The sequence below is a fragment of the Poromitra crassiceps genome (genome assembly GCF_964638095.1).
Source record: "Poromitra crassiceps genome assembly, chromosome: 10".
Classification (NCBI taxonomy): domain Eukaryota; kingdom Metazoa; phylum Chordata; class Actinopteri; order Beryciformes; family Melamphaidae; genus Poromitra; species Poromitra crassiceps.
Genome location: NC_139631.1, coordinates 48,470,455 through 48,497,583, shown reverse-complemented (window position 1 = coordinate 48,497,583; position 27,129 = coordinate 48,470,455). Strand labels below are relative to the sequence as shown.

Sequence of the window (27,129 nt, the reverse complement as noted above, 5' to 3'; positions counted from 1 at the left end):
GTCTGCTGGCAGCAATAAGACTTCCTGTTCAGTGAGCTAGCAACAATAAGACTTCCGGTTGCCTTCAAAGTAAAAGCAACGTAATGTATGTTTTTAAAAGACACTGAAAAAGTGTTAGTTTGCACATTAAAACAATAAACTAAGCATTTAAACTAAGCTATACAATGCAATTATGTTTCTGTATAACAATAACTGTTTTAATAACATTGAGAACATTCTTCTCAGTATCTAAATGGGTAAATGCTGTTCACTGGACTTAGCCTTTACAAATTGGACACTGGACACTCCCATGTCCAAGGTGTCAGCACAAACCATATGCACGCACTCGGGTAGACCTTCTCTATGACATCACACTCTCAGCTAAGGTCAGTAGAAGTAAAAAAAAAAAAAAAAAAAAATGGCAGGCCATCAAACCCATCCATAGCTATGTAGGCCTATATCTTCAGTGTTTTACTGAATGCCACAACACAAAAAATAGCCACTAATAGTATGTTTGGCTGCTCCGACTGTTCTGTTTGGGGTCAATTTGAACCCATTCAGTCTCTAAAAGCAGGATTAACTGTTTCATCTTGATACTTTCACTTCATTTCATGACAACAGTAGTGGCCGTGGCCTAAAGGTTAGAGAAGCGAGCTTGTGACTGCAGGCACGGACTGCAGCATCGGGCGCTTCGGGCAGATGCCCGGTGGCCTGGCCACGCCAGGCCACTCACTGAACAGCAGGCCAGTATGTATAAGTGTTCCTAGTTGTGCAGATAGCAGGCAGGCAGGCTGCAGGCAGCCAGGCAGGGAGGAATGAGTTAACTTTTCAGTCAGAAGCTGCTGAGACCCCAGCGCGGGTGGGCGGGGCTTGCTGTTCAATGGTGCCAAAATGGAGAAGAAAAGAGGTGCAGAGAGGTGGAAAGCGAGGAGCCTATGTTGTGTCTTGGCCTAAACTACAATATCAGTGCTAGACAATTGTCTATTGTCTCTAGAATATTCGAGAGAAATTAAATTAATAACACTAATTTGTATTTATTTATTTATTTATTTATTTATTTATTTATTTATTTATTTATTTATATATTTATTTATTTATTTATTTATATCAGGCTATATAAAAATCCCATTGGTCAAATGTAAACAGTAGTGGCTAAACTGAAAGTATGGGTTGGATTGCTTTTGTGGTTTTTTCACAAAAGTGGAGAAGGAGGCAGAAGCAGCGCTAGCACTGCAGCAGGTGCTCCTGCAGAGATGGAGGTGGTGTTGAACTTATCAGAATCAGGAACCTTCAGGTAGGCTACAATTTCAGAGCATAAAGTAAATCATGTAGCTATGCTTATTGCTTTCACATTAATGTGCTTTATGGGATTATCAGTAGGACTGCAGAATACAGTTTAAAGTGGAGAGGAAGCAGTTTGATTTCATTATTTTTGTATTTGCATTTAACCTCAGACAAGACAAGACAGGACACTGCACTCTTCCTTAAATTAAGTTTGCTGTGAAGCTTTTGTACAGAGGCATGTTTTTTTTTTACGTCTTCATATTATACTTGCAGTTATCTAGGCAATGTTGAATTCTATTAGTGAACAAATATGTAACATGTAACATTACGTTAGCATTATATTCACCAAATCTTGCTTCAAACGGCCCAAATTCTTCACCAACCTTCGGTCGCCGGCATGTGTTTCCGCGTGTGTTGGCCTGGCCTGCATGGTATCTAATAGCGAGCCGCAGGAACGAGTCCGGAAATCATCTATGCTAACCTAACACTCCTGGTTCTTCACTGTTTTCATCTATGGGATTTTTGAATGGGTTTTTGGCGCGATGCTTCTAATAAGGTCTCTGGGCAAGGCAAGCTTAATCAAACGCGAACCAGTGTTCAGTAGGATAATCTTCACACATGAGGACCACTTTCATGAGTTTTTAAGCTTTTACGTGCCGTTAAAAGGGCGGCTAGCTAGCAAACGGCTAAATGAGACTACACTGTTGAGTCGATGGGGATATTATACGTCAATAACGTCATCACTTCAAAGGACGAACACGGAAATTCTCTTTCCCTCACCTGGTTCAGCCCGGGGTAATCAGTGCACAGCAGCGCACACATCAACAACACTCCAGGTTGAGTGGTGACGTGACAGGGAAGGCTATGCGACACTGTGTGTAGTTCTGGATTAGCTTAGCACAAGCTTTTTACTTCTAGGGCTCGCATTTACGCTTCAAAACTCATGAAAGTGGTCCTCATGTGTGAAGATTATCCCGCTGAACACTGGTTCGCGTTTGATTAAGCTTGCGTTGCCCACAGACCTTATTTGAAGCATCGTGCCAAAAACCCATTCAAAAATCCCATAGGCAGAAACAGTGAAGAACCAGGAAGTCCGGGACTTCCGCGTTCCGACTACAAAAATACATCATCCCTGCGGCTCTCTATGCCCGGCCTGAATTATGGTCCCAATCTGCCCCTGTGTGACTGGATGGTCATTGGTCCAATCCCCGGAACCGACAGGATAAATCTGGTTGGGGAAATTGAAAAGCAGCGCTTGCACCTCCCTCTGTACCACCACTGAGGTGCTCTTGAGCAAGGCCCTTAACCCCAACCGCTCCTGTAGAGCTGCTCAGTGGCCAGCAGATCAGACTGTGCTTGTCTGATCTTGCTTGACTCTCGTATATATCTTTGAATTTGCCTCAAACATCCACTTGGACTCAAGGATGAACTGAATAGATTTTGGTGGTCAAAGCTCAAATGCCATTTTCAAGCTTGTTAATGCAATATCTCAGGAACGTCTTGATGGAATTTCTTCGAATTTGCCTCAAACGTCCACTTGGACTCAAGGATGAACTGATTACATTTTGGTGGTCAAAGGTCAAAGTTCAAGGTCACTGTGACCTCACGAATGCCATTATTTTAGCCCTTTAACGCAATATCTCAGGAATGCCATGACTGAATTTCATCACGTTTGGCTCAAACATCCACTTGGACTCCAGGATGAACTGATTACATTTTTATGCTCAAAGGTCAAGGTCACTGTGACCTCATGAATGCCATTTTCAAGCTCAGTCACGCCATATCTCAGTAACGCCTTGATGGAATTTGTTCACATTTGGCTCAAACGTCAAAGTCTGGACAGACATGGATGTGGACTGCTCACTTGTTGGCAGAGGCATATATCCGCGGTGCGGTCGTTCTAGTTCAGGTCTGGGCTTACTGCTCCCCAGAGTGAAGAATTCTGTTGGGAGCAGTTTGCTGGGCACCCTGCCCTTTTATTGAGGGCACTGGAGTAGGCAAGGGTTGTGGCCATATGGCATATGACGCCAAAGGAAGTCTTCAGTTGATTTAACATAACTTCAGTTGATGAAGAATCCATCCAACAGCGAAGCCTAAAAAAGGGCCTTGCTGAATTAATAAAACTAGAGATTACTTTTAAATATTTTGATCAATACTGCATCAATATTGACTGATGTTCAAGTGAACAGAGGCTGATGTTTTGATCATGTGACAGTTATCTTTCACCTGATTCGTCAGTTTGAAGGTCATGGATGAGACGGTGAAGCCTGTGAGGATTCCTCCTGAGATGTCCGTCTACGCTGACCGCCATGATGTGTTCCACCTGGTCCAGGTCAGAAGCTAAACTGCATTTTGTCTTTACTAAGTTTGTCAATAAAGTTGCATCTCATCTCATCTCGTGTGTGTGTGTGTGTGTGTGTGTGTGTGTGTGTGTGTGTGTGTGTGTGTGTGTGTGTGTGTGTGTGTGTGTGTGTGTGTGTGTGTGTGTGTGTGTGTGTGTCAGAACATGGTCTCCAGTGTGATGGTGGATCGTCCTGAAGAGCCGTTCTCCTACCTGATCAGCCTGCTGAAGAGAAGCAGAGTGGACCGTAAGACCACACACACACACACACACACACACACACACACACACACACACACACTTATCATTTCAGACATTAAAAAAGGAATTTATTTTCCCCATCCCGGGAGACTGAGGCTGATTACTGGAGTCTCCTGGCCGATCCGGTATCTGGACCATCAGATTATTGGTTGTGTGAGAGTATCAGCTGCTGCTGACTGTGACCACTAGAGAGAGCTGTGGCACCGTGTTTACCTGCCTGCCTGTCTACCTGTCTGTCTGTCTGTCTCTCTCTCTACCTGTTTATTTGTCTGTCTTTCTACCTGTTTATTTGTCTGTCTCTCTACCTTTCTGTCTGTCTGTCTGTCTGTCTGTCTGTCTGTCTGTCTGTCTGTCTGTCTGTCTGTCTGTCAGTTCCCAAGGTGGCTGTGCTCGGTCCGCCTGCTGCTGGGACACAGACTATGGTGAGTATAGAAAGCCAAAGTCACACCCTCTTCCGGGATTTCATCCACCATTCATTTTCCGATAGACATTTCCTAAAATATTTATAAAATACTTTTACTTGGTCAAACCAAGAGATTATTATTAATGTTGTTGTTGTTGTTGTTGTTGTTGTTGTTGTTGTTGTTGTTGATGTTGTGGTCTTCCTCCACCTTGTCTCCCTCAGGTGAGGCGGCTGTGTGCTCAGCTGGGATTGGTCCAGGTGTCGCTCAACAGTCTGCTGGATGGCCAGTCAGAGCTCAGCAAGCAGGCGCTGCAATATACACACACACAGCAGGTACCCCCCCCCCCACCACCACCACTAACCCACACACACACACACACACAGCAGGTACCCCCCCCCCCCCCCCCCCCCTCCCCACACACACGCACACACACACACACACATTGGAAGTGACTTCATGGAAATGGGTTAGACCGGAAGTGACTTTATGGAAACGTGTGTGCGCGTGCGTGCGTGCGTGTATGTGTGTGTGTGTGTGTGTGTGTGTGTGTGTGTGTGTGTGTGTGTGTGTGATCTTAGGAGGTTCCTGCTGAGCTGCTGGTCAAACTGATTCAACAGAGACTGTCTAAAATAGACTGCTTCAGACAGGTGAGACAGCACTCTCTATCTCTCTCTCTGTAAGTTTCCATTCCACCTGTTTTTATGCACATTTTCAATTTGCACATGAGTGGAAACACCCCCCCCCAAATCCAAATATCGCAAAAAAGTTTTTACGCTTGGGGGAGGTGGACAAATTGGTGTATCGATATAAGGTAATTGCGACTAATGCAGTGGAAACATAATAACGAATTGCCTTGTCTCTCTGTTACCTCTCATTTAAAGCAGGGGTTCCCAACATTTTTTGTGCCAAGGACCGGTAAAAACATGGAAAAAAAAGTTGCGGACCGGTTGTCAGTTTTAATGGTTTTAGTTACATATATATTTTCTCACCAGGTAGCGACAAAGGGTAAATAACAGCCTTTTGTGTTGTGTATGTAGCCTATACAGTATTTATGTTTTGTTTTAACTACAAACATACATAAACGTCAACTTGAAACTATGTTTCAACTACCATACACAGCCTATAATATTATAGCCTATTTTTTATTAAACATACGCTTCCCCAACCACCGCCACTGATTTAAAGGTCCTATCCGTAAGTTCTTACTGACACCGGTGGCTGTTAGAATAACTGCAGGCAGCGTGTGAACGAGCTGATGCGCGGGCATCATACTCGCACGCACACAAGCAGCTGCCTGGCAACAGCAGAGCTGTTGGTTGCTTTGTAACGTTAACTCATAAAAGTCACTTGAAAACGGCAACCTGGACAATTTATCGGTCAAATCAGCCTCGAGATGCACAGGAAGTAAAGGATTCTGGATGAATTATCGGACGTTATTGTGGCATATTTGGTCGTGTTTTGGCGTACATTGGCTGTGGGGAAATGGATATTCATGTTAGGATCTACAGTACCCTGCCCCTGTATTGTACGGTAGCCTACCGTGTAATGCCTGGAATTGACCAAACTGTTCCAATAACCAACCAACAATGTTCCATAAGCATAACCGTAACCGTAACGGTAATGTTATTAGTGGAGCTGGGAGGTAATTTCTATAAATGTAAATCAATATTAGTTAGCTATTAGTTAGAATAATGTGCAGTCTCACTGCAGCCAGAGCCTTCTCCCCCGGTACCGTCTAATACAGACCTGGGCAACTGGTGGCCCCATGCCACATGCGGCCTGTGAGCGCCCCCTGTGTGGCCCGTGCTGGAATTGCGTTTTTCTTTTTCTTTTTTACAGTGCACCTGAATGAAGAAATGACTGTTCTACATTGAAGTAGAAATTTAAATAATTAACTTGTTGGTTTTGGATTTATTTAGCTTCAAGAGTGCATTTTTGTTAGTGTGACCCTCAACACAGGCTTTGAGAATCCCGGGCCACTTGCTGATACTTATGCTTAAATTAACCCACTCATATTCTGGTTTATTTCAGGAAAAACATTTTGGCTAGTGGAAATTCTAATTGGCTGGTAACTTTAAAATCTAGCAGCCATATTGGCAGGTGGTCAAAAAAGTTAATTTCAAGCCCTGCAGGGAGAGCAGGTGGTGACATAGGAGTGAGTGAGAATATTGGTGGTTAAGACTGAATAATGACATCACAACTGTTAATTTAAAATTAGTTATTCCTCTAAACCTGCCTTCAAATGTCCCAAATTTTCCGCGCCGACGCCGTTAGGCCCCCAGCAAAATCTGGCCCTCTGGTAGCGAGGACATTTTTTTTGTGGCCCTCTCTATCATCAAAGTTGCCCATCCATGGGTTACGGCATGACAATATTTATTTGGCCCCCGGCAACAATCTGGGTTTCTCATGTGGCCCCCCATGAAAAATAATTGCCCACCCCTGGTCTAATACCTGGAATTGACCAAACTGAACAGTCAATGTTCCATAAGCATAACAGTAACGTTAGGCATATTTACGACTGTTGCATTCATTATCAACACAAGACGGTAATGTTATTAGTGGAGCTGGGTGGTCATTTCTATAATGTAAATCAATATTTATAACTCAATAACTCTCTCATGTTTTCTCTCTGGTCTCTCAGTCTAAAATAAATTAAATTATTTATCTTTTTTCTCTCTGTCTCCACTCCTCTCTTGGAGATTTTAGAGGTTTGATCTGGGTCATGACCTCTGACCTCCACAACATTATGCATATTCTGTGTGTGTGTGTGTGTGTGTGTGTGTGTGTGTGTGTGTGTGTGTGTGTGTGTGTGTGTGTGTGTGTGTGTGTGTGTGTGTGAGTGTGTGTGTGTGTGTGTGTGTGTGTGTGTGTGTGTGTGTGTGTGTGTGTGTGTGTCTCTGTGTGTGCATGCGTGCCTGCATGTGTGTGTGGGCACGTGCGTGCGTGTGTGTGTGTGTGTGTGTGTGTGTGTGTGTGTGTGTGTGTGTGTGTGTGGGCACGTGTGTGTGTGTTACAGGGCTGGGTGTTGGAGGGACTCCCTCAGACTCGTCAGCAGGCTCTCTCTCTGCAGGAGGCCGGCATCAGCCCCGAGCACGTCGGTGAGAACACGTGTGTGTGTGTGTGTGTGTGTGTGTGTGTGTGTGTGTGTGTATGTGTATGTGTGTGTGTGTGTATGTGTGTGTGTGTGTGTGTGTGTGTGTGTGTGTGTGTGTGTGTGTGTGTGTGTGTGTGGTGTTGCATGCTGTACCAGTGCCAACGATCTACCGCAGTGCCAAAACGTCACTATAGTCTACTACTATATCAGGTGCTTATACGACGCTACTACCGTGGGACACTATACTACCGTCAGTACTCAGTACCGTGGAATGAGGAATGACGCTACCAGCGGCACAATGTTTTACATCATATTTTTACTCAAATTCACTGGTTTCTAGTTAGTACAACCTCTTCTGGAAGCAACACATGTGTGTTTCTATTTCTGGGTGAGCCATTCTTGTTGTCATCAGCATGGCATGACGGCAGAAGCTTCCCCTAATGCTAAAGGTTTGATCTGTAATGACTTTGGCCAGCTGCTAGCAATTAGCTACAGGTCCCTAGCTGACAGGAGTCTGGACACACACACACACACACACACACACACACACACACACACACACACATACTTTTCACCAAACATAGAAACGTTACACTGCACGATGAAATGTGTTTAGGACGCGGTGTCACAACAAAACATGTGGAGCCGAGTACCTTACTGCTGCTGGCTGTAACGTTAGCAGCCGATCACAGCCGATCTGTCACAAGCTCTCTCCATCTCTCTCTGTCCTCGGCACGAGTTGACAGCTCAATGTTTTGCAGTTTTAATTGAGTCCACTGTAAATCCTCCAATCTTTTCTTTTGTCTCCTCCGTTTACACGCTGCAAACACGTTTCTATTGTCCCACCCCAGTCAACAAAATAACCCAAATTGCATCAAAACATATGTTTTTAAGTAGTGATGTGATGGTGTCGTTATGAGATCGGGATAATATATACAGTCAATATAGGCCTACACCTATCCAAATTACGCATGGGGAGAATTACAGCATGCCTCACGCAAACTGTATTACAGGGACTGCAAGACGGGAATCTGGTTTGATTGCTGTAACGCCCAGGCATTGCCAGGCCACACCTGTGAATAATTCTGGGGCCGGTTGCACCAACTGGTCTTACGACTGGTCTTAAGCTAAGTCGGTCGTAACTTTACGACCTAACAGCTACGCCGGTTGCACCGACAGGGCGTAAGCCTTTTTCTCACTAAGACCGGTCGTAAATATTACGCCTAGTCCAGAGCAGGCGTAAGGTGCAGTATAGACGGTTTTGACCTGTGTGTTGCGCAATAGTCACAACCCCTCAGCACGGCTGTATTCAGCCCTCAATTATAAACCGCAAACCGGAGTACGTTATAAACGTTATAAATATAGTCACAACGTTAACAACTAACCAATGCTGGGGGTCCGTATGGTGCGTGTGCGTGTGTGTGTGTAGTGATGCTGGAGGCTCCTGATGATGTGTTGTTGGAGAGGAGTGAAGGCAGACTGGTGGACCCGCTGACAGGAGGTGAGTCCAATCCGCTCTTGTCCAGTCCAGGTGTTCAGAGCAGTCCAGCTGTTCAGTCCAGTCCAGGTGTGCAGTCCAGTCCAGGTGTTCAGAGCAGTCCAGGTGTGCAGTCCAGTCCAGGTTTTGAGAGCAATCCAGGTCCACATGTTCAGAGCTTTCAGGAAGTGGATCCAGCCTGGATAACTGTGGAGTCATGTTGCATTCATGTACTTCTCAGAAGCTCCTACTTCCCAGTTGTAAAGTCGTGATGATGACATGGCACCATTCAAGTGCTCTTGGGCAACACTCATGGACGCCAGAAGTAAGGTTGTTTTCTGGTGGCTGGTGTTTTCTTACCAAAAGCAAGTAGTGGGTCAGTATGGTAGCTACATAGGCCATAATGTGGAACAACAAAAAATAAATGATAGCTAAATAAACAGAATAACAAAACATTTTTTACAGTCAATTGGTGACACGGAGTCACAACTCGGAACCTCGGGTATCATCGATATATTATACATATTTCTCAGCTTCGCACTCCTAAATATGACATTGCAAGGCCGTTCATGTGCTCATAACTTGTAATAAATATGACATTGCAGGGCCGTTCATGTGCTCATAACTTGTAATAACGATAAGGAGCAGATTAATACAGCATTAAAGTAGAGAGAGGAGCAAGCACAATTCATATGTAAGCTTAGCTTTGTGCCTGCCGACCTGTACTATGATGTCACTTCCTGTCTGTAGATGTGTACCACCAGACGTTCATATGGCCGTCCAATCAGACCATAGCTCAGCGTCTGGAGAAGGGGCGGAGCCTGTCAGAGGAGCAGCGATTGGCCAAAGTGCAGCGCTACCGGTGTGAGGTCACAGGCCTAAGCTCCGCTTACCAACACGTTCTGAAGACCGTCAACGCCGACCAACCACACACCGATGTCTACCAACAGGGTGCGCTCACACACACATCTGAGCCAAACCCCCGGAATGAGTCCGGAAGACCTGAATGTGAGCGCATCTGACTCTTACGTGTAAAAGGTAATGGGATTTTTGTACGGGGATTTCGGTTAATGCATGAAATAAGCTCTGTGGTTAACAGAAGTTTATGAAACAATGAACTTTGTGTTCAGCAAGATAATCTTCACAAATGAGGATCACTTTTATGATTTTCAAAGTGTAAACGTGATTTTCAGGAAAATGCTTCAAAACTCATACAAGTGGTCCTCATTTGTGAAGATGGTCTTGCTGAACACAAACTTTGCTGTTTCATAAACCTTTGTTAACCACAGGGCATTTAACCGAAATTCCAATCCAGAAATCCCATTGAATTTGACATGTACACGTAAGAGCCAGAAGTGCAGGGACTTTAAAGGTAACTTATAGTAGAAAATAACTATACACATGGGTGGGTGCTGGGTTAGATGCAGGACATGATAGTTAAAGTCCCTGGAAACCAAAATCCACAAAAACGTTCTAACTATGTTATTTAGGGTCTTATGTTAGTAATTGTGTCCCTCAGAAATTATTATACATTACTTTCAACCCAAAGCCTTAAAATCGACACTTTTTAACAAGATTGTACAAGGTACTTCCTCATTGAAGAGAGCAGTGCGCGAGGTGCTAAAATGCAGGAGCTTATGACGTCATAAGCTCTATATAACCTTTGTACACGCGCGCAATCCGCACGGAGGGTTCCTTTTGTCCGTTCTTTGCCCCCAGTGACAGCGCTCGCTCAGTGTCTGTTTCCCTCCCACTCTGTGTGCAAGCGCTATGCTTCTCTCTCTCTCTCTCTCTCTCTCTCTCTCTCTCTCTCTCTCTCTCTCCCTCTCCGAGCAACGAACACACACACACACACACACACACACAGACACAGTAGCGCTGTGCAGTCGCAGCAAGTCTCTCTCTCTCCCTCTCCGAGCAACGAACACACACACACACACACACACACGTTCTCCGTTTCCCTCCCCCCCTCTGTCTCACGCGCTCTCTCTCTCGGAGCCCTGCTGCAGACGGGACACGCCCACACAGTCCGCGTGAGAAAATACACTCTAAAAACTAATTGATTCTCATGAGTTTTGCCATGACTGTCAAACCTAAATTTATATACTTTGCGACGTTCATCATCGTTCAAATTTGGCTGGTGGCTTATTAACATAGGGTCCTGTGATGTGATTAACTCAAAATGCTAAATAATAAAGAAATATTTCTGGTTTCCAGGGACTTTAAGACAACATTTCGATCCAATGTGGATCAAATTAAATCTGAGAATCCACAGAATCCTTTTTTTATTCGTCTTATCACTCTAAGACCAAAACGCACTGAACTGTAGCAGCCAAAGAAAAATAGAATAGGGTACTTTGAATAGGTACCCTATTGCATTTGCAAATGATTACTATGTAACCGTGATTACAGGGCTTTGAAAAACCAGTAAATACTGTCCATCATCAACCAAAGTTAGCAACAGTACAGACCCAGGCCGTGGTGAATTGATTTCAGTGAGTGTATCAGTACTTTTGAACGTTCAGTATACTGTCCAAACTTTCCCATCTTCTTCTTTCCACATATCTATCACTTTAACTGTCTCTTGTTTTTTCTCTTGCTGAAGGACAGGAACCCTCTGAAAACCAGCATGTTTGCTGAGTAGGGCTCAAAAAGTATTTTAAGTACCCGTTTGTATGCTTTCTTTCCTGGTAAATAAATAAACTGAAACTGAAAATGTTTCAGGACATTTGAACAATAGCGTGATAATACATTATATCAAATTGTGTTCATCTCTAACTCGGACCCTCCAAAAAAACATTTCTTCTTTTTGTCTCCCCCCCTCCACTTACCATGAAGTAACCTAAGCAGATAAACTTGGTGTGTGTGTGTGTGTGTGTGTGTGTGTGTGTGTGTGTGTGTGTGTGTGTGTGTGTGTGTGTGTGTGTGTGTGTGTGTGTGTGTGTGTGTGTGTATATGTTGTCAGTGCTGGGGTTTGTGCTGACTCAGCGCTTCTCGGCGCCTCGCGTTCCCAGAATCCTCCTCTTGGGTCCGCCGGGCTCGGGGAAGAGTCTGCAGGCCAGAGCGCTGTCTGACAAATACAAGATGGTGGACGGTTAGTGCACACACACACACACACACACACACACACACAAACTCACACACCAGGGTTTCCGTTATCCGATAATTTCCGGACTTTTACTGTTATAATTAATCAAAGTCAGACAAATTAAAATCTGCCGGTCACCAAGTCCGGTGAAAATAATCCCTAGCACAGTTTGAGTTGTATTAAAGGTCCAATCTGTAAATTCTAACTATTACTGACACCGGTGGCCGTTAAAGGAACTGCAGGCAGCATGTGCACCAGCTGGCGCGCGTGCACCATACTCGCATGCACCCAACAGCTGCCTCGGCCTGCCTGGCTAAACACAATGAATGACAGCAGAGGTGTTGGTTGCTTTGTAACGTTATCTGATAAAAGTCACGTGAAAACGGCAACCTGGACAATTTACCGGCCAGATCAGCCTCGAGACGGCTGAGAACAATTCTGGATGAATTAGCAGATGTCATTGGTTCCATGTTTGGTCGTGTTTTGGCTTGCGTTGGCTGCAGGGAAGTCATTAGCAAGACATTAGCATGAGCCAGGAAATAGCTTCCCGAACTGCTCTCCCGTACAGTCTAATGTCCACTGTACTTGGGAGCAGGCAATTTCCTGACCTGGCTGATGTGAGCTAGACGCGACCAAACAGAACAGTCAAACAGAAGCATAACAGTAGTAACCTTAGCCATATTTACGACCGTTCCATTATCCACACAAGATGGTGACGTTATTAGTGGAGCTTCTGGGTGGCAATCGATTATTATATCATCATTATCATATTATCATTGGTTAGCAACCAAGCTAACGTTATGATAGGCAGTAGTGATGCGCGGGCCGCAGTTATAACCGCGCTGACTGCGGATATCCCGCCCCGCGGGCGGGCCGGATCATAAAAATAAACATTCTGATTAATAGCGGATGGGTTGCGGGCGGTTGAAACGATGTATCATTAATGAGGAAAAATAATATTAATTGCATTCTCTAGTCTATGAACGTATTTTAAGCTACCTTTTTCATCAGGCACATTCTTAGTCGCCTATTGTAGATCCCCCAAAGGACCCACGCCCGTAAACAAAACAATAGCCATGTGCTAGGTCGCTAGGCACCACTTTTCATCCATATATGGTCAATGATGTCACCCTCAAAAAGGAGTCTCCGCTGAAGACGTGTTTGAAGAGAAGACGCGTTCGTATTTTCCCATACAATGAGGCAATCAAGTAAACTAAACTTAAAGCTATAGCGTTAGCCGAGTAAACTACATGAGGGCAAGGGGTGGACTGGACATAATACAGCATGGAAGTTTATTTGGAGTCTTGGACTGCAGCGATCGCACCAACGGCAGTAGAAACCGTAAGTTCGCTCCTTTTATAGCGTTTTATAGCGTCGGGTGCATGGCGGGCGCGGATCTATAAATAGTATGAAATAATTTGCGTGGATTTATGGCGGGCGGACGGTTCATGCATACATGCGGATTAGGATGGCATAAAAGCTCATCCGCGCATCTCTAAGAGGCAGCCTCAGCAGCTCACTGTTAGCTGACCAAACGGAACAGATCTGTTACTGCAGTCAGTCAAACAATGTTCCATAACCATAAGCACAACGATAGTAAGGTTAGGCATATTTGCGACTGTTGCATTATCCATACAAGACGGTAATGTTATTCGCTTCTGGGTGGTAAATACATAGCCGCGTTAGCAAGCAGCCAAAACCACAATATCATCACAACAGCTAAAAATACAAGCTAACGTAGGCTTCTTCTTTGTTGGTGTTTAATAATAAGCAGACTACAGCTGATTGATACGCGGTGCTCCAACTCGCTTTCCGAACAGACAATACTGTAAGGCGTAGGCTAATTACATGTCACAAGCGCAGCTGGGAATGTTTGCTTAACTTTAAACTGAAAGAATAGGCAAGAATACATTATTGTTAGTACCTGTAGCCTTCATCTGAGAACTGAAAGCCCTTGCTAGTGTTATTTTAATAGGCTATGGTGTTGAGTTGAGCACTCGCCACAGTTTATTTTTTCAGGTGACTGACTACTCTTTCGTTTTTCTGACTCGTCGTCTCAGACAACCCCCTGCGAATTCCAGTGCGGGCTCCAAATTCTGTGGAATTTGGGGGCCGTTTCTGAGACTCAGCATTCAAGGCAGCGTGTATGAAAGTCGACGCTGCATGGCACGGAGAAATTCATTAACCCCAAAGTTTGCATTTCGGGTCATTCCGTTTGATTGACCGGTCATAGAAGCATGGTTGGTGCAGGGAATTTACGGCAATATCGAGATTATAGACTACTAGGCATCTTGCGCGCTTTGCGCGCTCCATTCCTAGGCTCGCCCGCCCTGTGCAGCGTGGCCCCTGCGTGGCCTTGCCCTGGCTGCTCCTTGATGGCATACTTCAGGGATGCTGGATCACCTGTCCTGGAGCTGGCAACATGTCCCTGGGACTTGATTTTGCTCTTATGACATCACTGATGACATCATCAGTGGGACTCTTATGACATCACTGATGATGTCACAATGCCTCTGACATCACTGATGATGTCACCATTTATGACATCATCACTGGGACTTCGTGTGTGTGTGTGTGTGTGTGTGTGTGTGTGTGTGTGTGTGTGTGTGTGTGTGTGTGTGTGTGTGCATGCGCGTGTGTCTCTAGGCTCTTTCATACACAGATCGCGGAAAAATTGCCGTTTAGGAGTCCCGTAAAGCCAGCCGCCTCGCCACAGAAATTGCTTTCACACGAGCCAAGCAGCACGGCCACATTACCGTGCTGCTCTGTACTTTCAGGTGAAATCCCCCGCTCCCGCATTGAAAGGCGAGCGGAGGGATTTCCTGCTCCTCCTAGCCCAAATTAATATTTTCAGTGTAGCCTAGGCTACTGTATGATGAACGAATTCATTCAACAAGACTTCCCTCCTAGTCCGCTGAGCAGGGAGGATAGGTGCACTCGCATGGTGGGCGGGCAGATCGATATGGTGTCCTACTAAAATTGGAACGATACACGACCGCCCGCATATCAAACAGCTGCAGTCTGCATAACGTTCGTCGGGGGAATAGTATAGGCTATAAATGCACATGACTACTTAACGTTAACTAATGTCAACATCGTTTGAGCATAAAGCCTAACCGCACGGAGCATTCCTCCTGGCGTCCCTGCAGTCATAATTGTATAGGCTACTTTTTTTACTTTCACTCGTGCACTTTCTTGATCACATGAGGTGATTTCCCCTGTCATTTTTTTATGAATGAGCAGACCTTTCGCACCTTTTCCGGCTCGCTGCGACGACCTTTCAAGTGGAGGCGGGTTGCCAGGTAACCCGGCGCTGTTACTACCTCCCGTCGCGGGACAAAAGGCGTAAAACAATTGTCCACCAAAGCGCATTCACGACTTTCACATCGGAGGCGCTAATCCTATTTTCCGTGCATTTTTCGGCTTTCAAGGCCGGTGTGAAAGAGCCTTCTGTCTCTTGTGTGTTTGTGTGTTTGTGTGAGTGAATTTATGACATCACTGATGATGTCATCAGTGGGACAGACAGAAAAACAGAGCCCTAGCTCCCTTTTATACATAATAATAATAATAATAATAATAATAATAGATAGATAGATAGATAGATAGATAGATAGATAGATAGATAGATAGATAGATAGATAGATAGATAAATAGTCTGCTATCAATTGTATAACTGTATAACCAGCGGTGCCTCAGGAGGTCCCTGAAGATCATCAAAGACACAAACCATCCCCACAACAGCCTGTTCTCCCTGCTACCCTCAGGGAGGAGATACAGGGTTCCAAAAGCACGCACAAATCGCTTGAGGAACAGTTTCTTCCTGCAGGCCACGAGACTCCTTAACATACACAAATAGTGTAGTAGTCGTACCGTACCGTACTGCAGCTGCTACCATTATGTATGCCTAATGTTTAATTGTATGTTTAACAAGGTACATGCTATTTGCACCTGTATGTCAAATACGTCGAATTTAAAATGTCTGAACACGTCTTAACGTATGCACAATGCCTAATGTTTAATTGTATGTTTAATAAGGTACATGCTATTTGCACTGTATGTCAAATACGTCGAATTTAAAATGTCTGAACACGTCTAACGTATGCACATGACATGTGCACCTATGTGCAATGAATAAGCCACTGACTTGTCTTATCGCTATTCTGCCTTATTGCCTATTGCTGCTTAGTATTGCTTATTGATGCCTATTTCTTATTGCCTATTGCTCATTGCTTGTTGCCTATTTGTACTATGTCGTAAACGGAGTCCACAGCACAAGAATTTCACATGTGATACTTGTACCATGGAGTGACAATAAAAATCTTGAATCTTGAATCTTGAATTGTTTTTAAGCTCAATAAACTCATAATATTTGACTGGGATTTATTCCAATTGTCCGGGAAACTGAAATCATGCCGGACACGTTGACCGGCAACACACACACACACACACACACACACACACACACACACACACACACACACACACACACACACACACACACACACACACACACACATTTACATGGAAAACTCTGGAAAAATAAATCATAAAAACATCATCTTCTATCTCTTTCTCTGCCTGTCTGTCTCTCTGCCTGTGTGTGTGTGTGTGCAGTGAGTTGTGGTCAGTTGCTGCGGTCTGTAGCAGCTGGTGGTTCTGCTGTGGGAGAACTGATCCGACCGTACCTGGAGACCGGACAACGAGGTACACACACACACACACACACACACACACACACACACACACACACACACACACACACACACAGCAAGTTTTGACGAAGATTTGGATTGTGCAATAAAGCAGGCCTGCATGGTACTTTCGGTGGAGGGTTGTAAAGATAACGGAGCATCCCCCCCAGACTCTCCTGCGCTGGTACCAAGCGAAACGGAGTGTGGAGATAGTCTGGCCAGTGAGAATAGTGTTGCTGCTACCATATGGTGAAATTAGGTACTTTGCAAATTGTTTGTTTTCTGTGTGAGTGGTATTATGTGCTTGTCTAGTATGTGAGCTCACTAAGACAAAGCCCAGTCAACTCTGTTGACATGGTCAATAAATATTGAATCTTGCATGGAACTTGGCAGAAAAGCAGGTCATGGGCCAACTTAGAACTGATTCACTTTTCATGCCCACTGGCCAAACGGAGGCCTGGCAATATAGCTCCACAGTCACGTGACTTTCCGTGACGTTTCCAGCCCTGGAAGAGAGTTCCCCATTCATTTTCTCCATAGACATTTAGAAAAATCCTTATATAACGAGCTTTAAGCTATTTCACGTGTAGCCCTGTTTTTTCCTGCTCTGCTAATTAGCCAAAGTGTTCGCCACTGTATTCTGTTGACAAATAACCTTATTTTGGACTCAAACTCTTAAATTGGCTCACGTGCTAGAAAGGGGTGCTGACGTTGGGGACTGCCCCCTAGTCCGATACCTCACGAGTCCGATACCTCACGAGTCCGACACCTCATGGTTTTGGGTTAGGGTCTGGGGGAGGTTAGGTTTAGGCGTGGGGGTGGGAGAGGTTAGGTTTTGGGTTAGGGTCTGGGGGAGGTTAGGTTTAGGCGTGGGGGTGGGAGAGGTTAGGTTTTGGGTTAGGGTCTGGGGGAAGTTAGCCTCTTTTTTCGGACTCGTGAGGTGTCGGACTCGTGAGGTATCGGACTCGTGCCATGGCACCCTGACGTTAAACTTTATGGTTGTCAACGCTCACGTATGCGGTCCTGTCATATCAATTTTATACAATATATTACAGTGGATACAATCTGACGTTAGCTTGGGTTAGCTACGTTTGCTAACGTAGTTCGTTCTGGCTCAAAACGCCGCTCTTTCAATTTCTTTTGCTTATATGCCCACCAGCTTTGATATCTGTTGGCTGGTTATGCTGATATTTATAACAATATGTGGCTTCTGGGTGAACATTTAGCGGAGTGGAGGCAGCCATACTGTTTCCGGTCTGATCGGCTGGAAGGGAGACAGAGATCGTATTGAAGGTGTGAGCGAGGCTCGGCCAAAACACACAGGATGCGGAAGCGCAGTGCAGAAGCAGCAGAGCGCGCTGAGAGTTATCCTTTTTGGACAACAGTGCTCCAGCCATGACGTTGCAGTGGAACATCTTACCAATAGACGAACTTTGGTGCAAAAGATGAGACTGGTGACGTAGTTGATGACGGCACGTGCAGTTTTTCATTTCCACAGTACAGCAGGATTGTACACAGGTGGGAAACTGTGTACAACCCCCCCCCCCCCCCCCCCCCCACTTCTAAATTTTTGTTTTTGCTCCAACTGAAATGTTGTATGGATTCATGATTCAGTATGTCACAGGTTGGTTTGGTTCCAGCCTTAAAACTCTTATAACTTATATAAGGATTTTTCGAAATGTCTATGGAGAAAATTAATGGGAACTCTCTTCCGGGGCTGGAAATGTCACAGAAAGTCACGTGACTGTTGAGCTCTATGGGGGTAGCCAATCACAAAATTACACCTAACGGATTCACGCAACACCATGCCATGGTAACACGTAACACGTAACACCATGCCATGGCGGAGGTATGCACTCTACCAAGTGCCCTCTAGTTGGTTGTTGGTTATTGATTGTTGGTTATTTGTTGTTGGTCATTCTTTGGTGGTTATTGATTGTTGGTAATTGAGCAGCTCCAGACAGCCTGGTGCTGCAGGTGTTGACGGAGCGTCTGAGCCGTCTGGACTGCAGCGTGCAGGGCTGGATCCTCCACGGCTTCCCGTCTGACCACCAGCAGGCCCACAGCCTCCAGGAGACCAGCTACCAGCCCAACAGGTAACTAACTACCCCCAGACCAGCTACCAGCCCAACAGGTAACTAACTACCCCCAGACCAGCTACCAGCCCAACAGGTAACTAACTAGACCTCAGACCAGCTACCAGCCCAACAGGTAACTAACTACCCCCAGACCAGCTACCAGCCCAACAGGTAACTAACTACCCCCAGACCAGCTACCAGCCCAACAGGTAACTAACTACCCCCAGACCAGCTACCAGCCCAACAGGTAACTAACTACCCCCAGACCAGCTACCAGCCCAAAAGGTAACTAACTACCCCCAGACCAGCTACCAGCCCAACAGGTAACTAACTACCCCCAGACCATGCAGCTACCAGCCCAAAAGGTAAACTACCCCTCAGACCATGCAGCTACCTGCCCAACAGGTAAATAACTAGGCCTCAGACCAGCTACAAGCCCAACAGGTAACTAACTAGACCTCAGAGCAGCTACCTGCCCAACAGGTAACGAACTAGCCCTCAGAGACATGTAACTAACTAGCCCTCAGACCAGCTACCAGCCCAACAGGTAACTAACTAGCCCTCAGACCAGCTACCAGCCCAACAGGGTAACTAACTACCCCCAGACCATGCAGCTATCAGCCCAAAAGGTAAACTACCCCTCAGACCATGCAGCTACCTGCCCAACAGGTAAATAACTAGGCCTCAGACCAGCTACCAGCCCAACAGGTAACTAACTAGACCTCAGAGCAGCTACCTGCCCAACAGGTAATGAACTAGCCCTCAGAGCAGCTACCAGCCCAACAGGTAACTAACTAGCCCTCAGACCAGCTACCAGCCCAGCAGGTAACTAACTAGCCCTTAGATCAGCTCAGCCCAACAGGTAACTAACTAGCCCTCAGACCAGCTACCAGCCCAACAGGTAACTACCTACCCCTCAGACCAGCTACCTGCCCAACAGGTAACTAACTAGCCCTCAGACCAGCTACCAGCCCAACAGGTAACTAACTAGCCTTCAAACCAGCTACCAGCCCAACAGGTAAACTACCCCTCAGACCAGCTACCACCCCAACAGGTAACTAACTATCCCTCAGACAAGCTACCAGCCCAACAGGTAACTACCTACGCCTCAGACCAGCTAGCCTAACAGGTAACTAACTAGCCTTCAGACCAGCTCCCAGCCCAACAGGTAACTAACTATCCCTCAGACAAGCTACCAGCCCAACAGGTAACTACCTACGCCTCAGACCAGCTAGCCTAACAGGTAACTAACTAGCCTTCAGACCAGCTCCCAGCCCAACAGGTAACTAACTATCCCTCAGACAAGCTACCAGCCCAACAGGTAACTACCTACGCCTCAGACCAGCTACCAGCCGAAAAGGTAAACTACCCCTCAGACCATGCAGCTACTTGCCCAACAGGTAAATAACTAGGCCTCAGACCAGCTACCAGCCCAACAGGTAACTAACTAGACCTCAGAGCAGCTAACTGCCCAACAGGTAACGAACTAGCCCTCAGAGCAGCTACCAGCCCAACAGGTAACTAACTAGACCTCAGAGCAGCTACCTGCCCAACAGGTAACTAACTACCCCCAGACCAGCTACCAGCCCAAAAGGTAACTAACTACCCCCAGACCAGCTACCAGCCCAACAGGTAACTAACTACCCCCAGACCAGCTACCAGCCCAACAGGTAACTAACTACCCCCAGACCAGCTACCAGCCCAAAAGGTAACTAACTACCCCCAGACCAGCTACCAGCCCAACAGGTAACTAACTACCACGAGACCAGCTACCAGCCCAACAGGTATCTACTGTAACTATCCCCAGACCAGCTACCAGCCCAAAAGGTAACTAACTACCCCCAGACCAGCTACCAGCCCAACAGGTAACTAACTACCCCCAGACCAGCTACCAGCCCAACAGGTAACTAACTATCCCCAGACCAGCTACCAGCCCAAAAGGTAACTAACTACCCCCAGACCAGCTACCAGCCCAAAAGGTAAACTACCCCTTAGACCATGCAGCTACCAGCCCAACAGGTAACTAACTATCCCTCAGACAAGCTACCAGCCCAACAGGTAAACTAGACCATGCAGCTCCCAGCCCAACAGGTAACTAACTATCCCTCAGACAAGCTACCAGCCCAACAGGTAACTACCTACGCCTCAGACCAGCTACCAGCCCAACAGGTAAACTACCCCTTAGACCATGCAGCTCCCAGCCCAACAGGTAACTAACTATCCCTCAGACAAGCTACCAGCCCAACAGGTAACTACCTACGCCTCAGGCCAGCTACCAGCCCAAAAGGTAAACTACCCCTCAGACCATGCAGCTACCTGCCCAACAGGTAAATAACTTGGCCTCAGACCAGCTACCAGCCCAACAGGTAACTAACTAGACCTCAGAGCAGCTACCTGCCCAACAGGTAACGAACTAGCCCTCAGAGCAGCTACCAGCCCAACAGGTAACTAACTACCCCTCAGACCAGCTACCAGCCCAACAGGTAACTAACTAGCCCTCAGACCAGCTACCAGCCCAACAGGTAACTAGCCCTCAGACCAGCTACCAGCCCAACAGGTAACTAACTAGCCCTCAGACCAGCTACCAGCCCAACAGGTAACTAACTAGCCCTCAGCCAAACAGGCATAGGCTGTTGTAGACCCTTAAGCTTGAGCCCCCCAAAAATCATCTGAGCCAAAAAATACTAGACATCCAAATGAATCTGTAGGTACCAGCCATGTTATGCTATAGAGGGTGTAACATAGCTCCAAAGCCAGCAAAGTTTTTGACAAATGTAAATGGTCATGCCTACTCAATTGGGTCCCTTGACCTCTCTCCCTTGACCTCTCACATCTAGATATCTGAATGAAATTGGGCTAATTAGAACCACATGACTCTTAGCTTTACAGCCATGTCTAACATAATATGTCAGCTACATAGGGTATATGAACTCCAGGGTCCTACAGACAGTGTTCTGCATGCAGTGAAAATATGTTATTCTCACCTTTTTTGTTTCCCTATTTCTGCACACGGTGGTGCCAAGCCAGTCATGGAATTGGATAATTCCGACATAATTGGATAATGATCCGACAAACGGTTCTCGATACATGAAGGACAGACATACAGACCTGGAATTATTGTCTACCAGTGACTTGTGCTTTTTGAGGCTACCCTTATTTGTGTCTCATTCAATCAGTTGTACACACTGTTTAACTCAGACCTGGGCCAGATGCAGCCCTCATGGTGGGTCTGCCTGGGCCGGGAGGTCTAAGACAAACCACACCAATTTTTGTTTTCTTTAATATATCACCCCACCCCCCTGATTTCTTTATCCCATTTTTATCCCCCTTAGTGCTAATTTACTTTTATTTATCCTGGTTGCTGCTCCACCCTCTGCCGATCTGGGGAGAGCCGAAACTGGCTCCATGCTTCCTCCGAGACATGGGCAGTTAGCCAGCCGCTTCTTTTCACCTGACAGGGGAAGCTTCACTGGTAGGACATAGCACGTGGGAGGTTCACGCTATTCCAACCGGTTCCCCTCCCTCTGAACAGGCGCCCTTAACGACCAGAGGAGGAACCACATTAGCAACCAGGATATTGCATGTTTTGGTGAAGGGGGTTCCTATATGAAGGAAACCCCCAGGAGGCACGGGGAGAACTCGAGTTCTCCCCGGCGGTGGGCACTCGAGGACATGCGGACGGGCACGCATTCCTTCAGCGTTCACAGCATCCCAGGTGAGAATCGAAACTACACCAATTTAATAATGAAGCTAGACAAATCCAATGAGATGACCTAAATTGGCTGTTTTGAGTGATTTTAAATATAATAAATTCTGAAGAATAAGTGCCCATTATGTTTTCTATAATTGAATCTAGTGATCAAATTTGAGGTTACGGCACAACATTTTTTTTTGACCGCCGGCAACAATCTGGGTTTCTCATGTGGGCCCCCAGGAAAAACAATTGCTTACCCTTGGTCGAACTTTTATCTGTGGGCATGTTGCTACGTTGTTTGTATGGGCAAAATACCACGTGCGTGCGTTGTTATTGCTAACAATGGCTAGCCTGGCTAGAGCTGACCTTGGCTGGTATTCCGACTTATATATTATCTGTTTATTGAGGTTAAAAACAATACACAGTATCATCATATAAAATCTGAAGCTCTCCTCCTCTCTCCTCTCCTGCCTCCTCTCCTGCTCTCCTCCCCTCAGAGTTTTCTTCCTCCAGGTAACAGATGATGTGTGCTTGGAGAGGCTCAGTCTCAGAGCGACAGACCCGGTCAGTGGTGAGAGGTCAGTACTGGAACCAGCCAGTAGAAGCAGTTTGAGATCAGCTCTGCTGCTCTCAGCTGTTAACAACTCTGGTACTACGTACACTTATGAGCATCCTTATGCTCAAACGTGTTTGTTATTGCCAATCCATGACTGCTTAGGAACCTACAAGCAGGTCCTGACTGTTCTCAAGAACGGCACCAGATGGTGGTGGTGCAGATGATGGACAAGGTGGTTGAATGTGAGATTTCTGTCGCACAAACAAGGGAAATGATCTTCCGGCCAAGAATTCCTCACCATGACAGAAATTATGAACTTCTCTTTTGTCAGATGGCAGTTCCCAATCAGATTGGCTTTCTCAGTTACCATCAACGAAGGTCAAGGGCAAGAGAATGACCGAGTTGATACCTACCTACCTCAGCCAGTGTTTGCTCATGGCCAGCTCTACGCAGCCTTCTCCAGGGTAAAGCAAGCCAGCAACATGAAAGTACTTATTGAAGGTGATGAGGAGGGAATAACAGACAACATCGTCTATAAGGAGCTGCTGTAATCCTGTACTCATACAAGCATTTCCATAACTGTGCCCATGGCACATCATCTCCAGAGTCTCCACCCTAGAAATTGAGCATGCTGATTCCTCGTAATAATAATAATAATAATAATAATAATAATAATAATAATAATAATAATAATAATAATAATATTATAGAGAGTTGTAGCTGTTACCAACGTAATCCAGGATGGATGTGCGTTATGGATTTTTCCTAGTGGATCAGGCAAATCCTCTCAACCATTCATCCCCCGGAAGTGTGAATTGCTCGTCGCAGAACTATGACGTGCAGAGCGCAGCAGGCCTGTGTCTCTGGGCGTCCCCCCTGCCGCCCGGGAGGATGCAGACCTGGTGAGACGAAGGAGAAGCCCGGCCGGGAGAACCACAGTGCCTCGACTCTCCATGCACTGATGTTCTGGTCCCTGCAGAGTAGTTCCTCAGCAGTGGATTGGGGTTTCTTGGACCCGTCCACTAGCAACATTGCAGAGGAAGATTAAGTGGTCAGATCCGTGAGTGGCTGCTGCTGTGATACAAGCTGAGGCGTAATTAGCCTCAGCTGGGTCACATGGGCGAGTGTGTATGATGTTGTGAGACCCGAAACACCCAACGACCCCAGGTTACATCACTGACGATGTATCCCAGCTTGCATTTAGAAGATGTAGTGTGTAATATGTCGGGTTAGGGCATATTGCACAGTGAAGCCTGGCCTCCCCCTTGCCGGGTGCATCTATCAGATGTATTATTGTACTGTACTAGCTGGCTAATGATTGGTCCCTCTCTCAGGTACCACTCGGTGACCCGGCCACCTCCTGGCCCAGAAGTGCAGAGCAGACTGCAGACCCGCCCTGAACACAGCACACACTCTGTCACACACACTCTGAGCCAGTACTGGACACATACCGCGGCCCTACAGGTACGCACACACACACACACACACACACACACACACACACACCACATCGTTACCATAGTGACGGTTGTAGAGCAGGGCTGTGGAGCCAAAATGGCCGACAGCTGATATCTATCAATTTGAGAACATGATTTATTGATTTCATGTTCAGATTTTGTACCGCTTTCCCTCAAACCCCGCCCTCTTTCCCTCAAACCCCGCCCTCGCACTCGAATAGTCACCGCTCGCTCTTAGATTTGCTCTGCTTATGCTCAAACTCTGTGCTTGCACTCAGATATATTGTTGCTTGGACAGATTTCCTGCCCTCACAGTCAAACTGCTTCTGTGCGCTTGTGGAACTTCTCTGCTCTTGGATTTCTTCTTCTCTGTGCTCTGATTTTTTTAATCTTTTTATTTTATTTAATGATGCTCCCAAAATTATAGACGCGCTCTTGAATAAAGATAGGGATAAAATCTCCATAGATACCACATAGATTGTGTGTGTGTGTGTGTGTGTGTGTGTGTGTGTGTGTGTGTGTGTGTGTGTGTGTGTGTGTGTGTGTGTGTGTGTGTGTGTGTGTGTGTGTGTGTGTGTGTGTGTTCGTGCATTCGTGCGTGTGTCTCAGGAGATGTATCCAGATGCGGTCCACATCGACGCTGACCAGGACCCTCACTCTGTGTTGGAGGCTCTGGAGAGCGGACTGAGTACCAAGCGGAGCAGACTGCCAGGACCACAGACTGACAGCCTAGAAGCTGCTGATAGACAGGCTTAAAGCCCCTCCCCCCTCCACTCAGTGTTCCTACCTGTATAACTGCTGGTGTTCTATATGTTTGTAGAGCTGCACATCATCTGATTCTGCACCAAAGATCTTACATTGATAAGACCTACTAAGCACTTCACGCGTTAGGGGAGACTGTTTCCCCCCAGCTGGTACAGACAAAACTCAAGGGCACCGGAGAGCGAGTCTTTGCTCCAGGGCCAGGGGAGAGTTTGGGGACATGTTCACAAACTTGATAAATAAACATGCTTTTATAACTCCAATGATGGTCTTCACTGATAAATATATATTTTGAATTGGTTCTCAAGTCATGACCGGAAAGCATGCATTTTTGTTGCTATACTGTCTAAAAGTGATTTCATGATCAGCATCTGCATTAGCTAATGATTTGTGAGGATATCATTATGTTGTGACTTTACTTTCTGAGGCACACAACTATGAATTAATACATAATGATATAGTCACTTTACTTTCTGAGGCACAACACTATTAACTCACACATATGTGGTTCTTGGCATATAGAGCCTACAAGCCATACATCCAGTGTTTGAGGTCTGTCGGAGAGATGCACACACAGTGAATACAACGTCAGAGAATGGGTTTGATCTGGTCTGGTTCGGGGCTAGTAGGAGCTACCAAGGTGGACTACGCATAGCCTACAGTATATCAGAGCAGCAACATCGGAATGATGGCTACAGCTGCTGAAATAGCCGTACCCGGCTAAGACACCCGGTAGGATAGGCACACAACACCGGCCACATGTTCTGTGTCCCTGCACTGCACCAAGCCTCAAGGAGGAAGCAATGCCCATTGCCCATCATGAACGAGGTAATGGCGGCTATAAGCAGATGCGGCTGGTAACGCTAAAGTTCCGGTTGCAGGGAGCTGGATGTCGATAGTTGTGATTAACACATGAATTACGGTATTAATTAATGCTACTGTAGGTACTGATGAGGAATTAATCCATGATGATATAGGCATAGCCTACTCAATAGTAATTCATATATGACTCAGTCTGTTCATCAAACATACCTTTCATTAGTTGATGATGCGGTAAGCATCAATTAATGGCTTAAGCGTTAATTCATGCACATGTGTGCGCCAGTATTGTAAAGTGTTAAAGGGGCCACATTCACCGTTGAGCGGCATTGCTACTTGACACACAGCCATGGCTAGTACTACGCCTGTGATCACCTTGGAGATGCTAAACGCACGGCTAAACCAACCGTGGAGCCGGAGACTTCCAAGAGATGGGAGAAGTCTTGGCGTGAGAAGATCAACACCCTGAAACGAGAGCTTGAGCTTCATCCTCATCTCCCCCGCAAGCAACGCTTTGCGGTGGAGGTTGATATGATGGTTCTGGCTGTCAAAATCAAGGCGTTGATCCTTGAACGCTTACGGTTAAAATTGGAGAAGGAGAAGCAGCAGGCAGCTGTAGCCCACCCTTCACCAGTCGATACCGTGTGGCCCTGCAAGGATAAGAGGGGCAACTGTTCCTGTGGATTCATCTCCAGGTTTAGGCTGTGATCAGCAGCCATACCAACAAACGGCCCTTTTAAGGGCCCACACACATCCTTAAAGAGCTTCCATCCTCGCATCCACACACAACCTAGAGTGCAATAGAACAATTTCCATTGAGGAAAATGCACAGTGAATTACTTGCCATCAGGCAGAGGTTTTGAAAGTGGGAGGCGGGCCTCCCCAGGGGGGGGGGGGGGGGGGGGGGGGGGCTCCAAACAGTTTCAGGGGAGGCTCAGTGTATGGAAGTGAACCAATATTACATTAGTTATTAGGCTACATCAGTTAGGCTATCAAATAAAGAAGAGAAAATGATTCGGTCTTGTTGTGATCAGACTGGAACTTAAGAGATTGTTACTGGCTGTAAGTACTAACATATCACCTGTGTTCCTGTGACCAGCATTTGTGTCTGCACTTGTGCATAGTACTGGTCAGTCTTTTTCAG

The 27,129-nt window shown here is 46.2% G+C and overlaps 1 protein-coding gene across 1 annotated transcript; it reads left to right on the top strand.

Moving 5' to 3' along the window:
• Positions 1-23: 23 nt before the first annotated feature.
• ak8 (adenylate kinase 8) lies at positions 24-26,693 on the top strand (the record flags this gene model as incomplete). Its single annotated transcript, XM_083645477.1, has 14 exons — positions 24-85; positions 3,502-3,595; positions 4,491-4,601; positions 4,848-4,916; positions 7,286-7,367; positions 8,793-8,864; positions 9,591-9,791; positions 11,806-11,934; positions 16,543-16,632; positions 18,574-18,715; positions 22,889-22,969; positions 24,282-24,411; positions 25,014-25,092; positions 26,368-26,693. Exons 2-14 carry the CDS (start codon positions 3,512-3,514, stop codon positions 26,691-26,693), a joined length of 1,596 nt encoding a protein of 531 aa, XP_083501603.1. The 5' UTR covers positions 24-85; positions 3,502-3,511.
• Between the last annotated feature and the right edge of the window lie 436 nt (positions 26,694-27,129).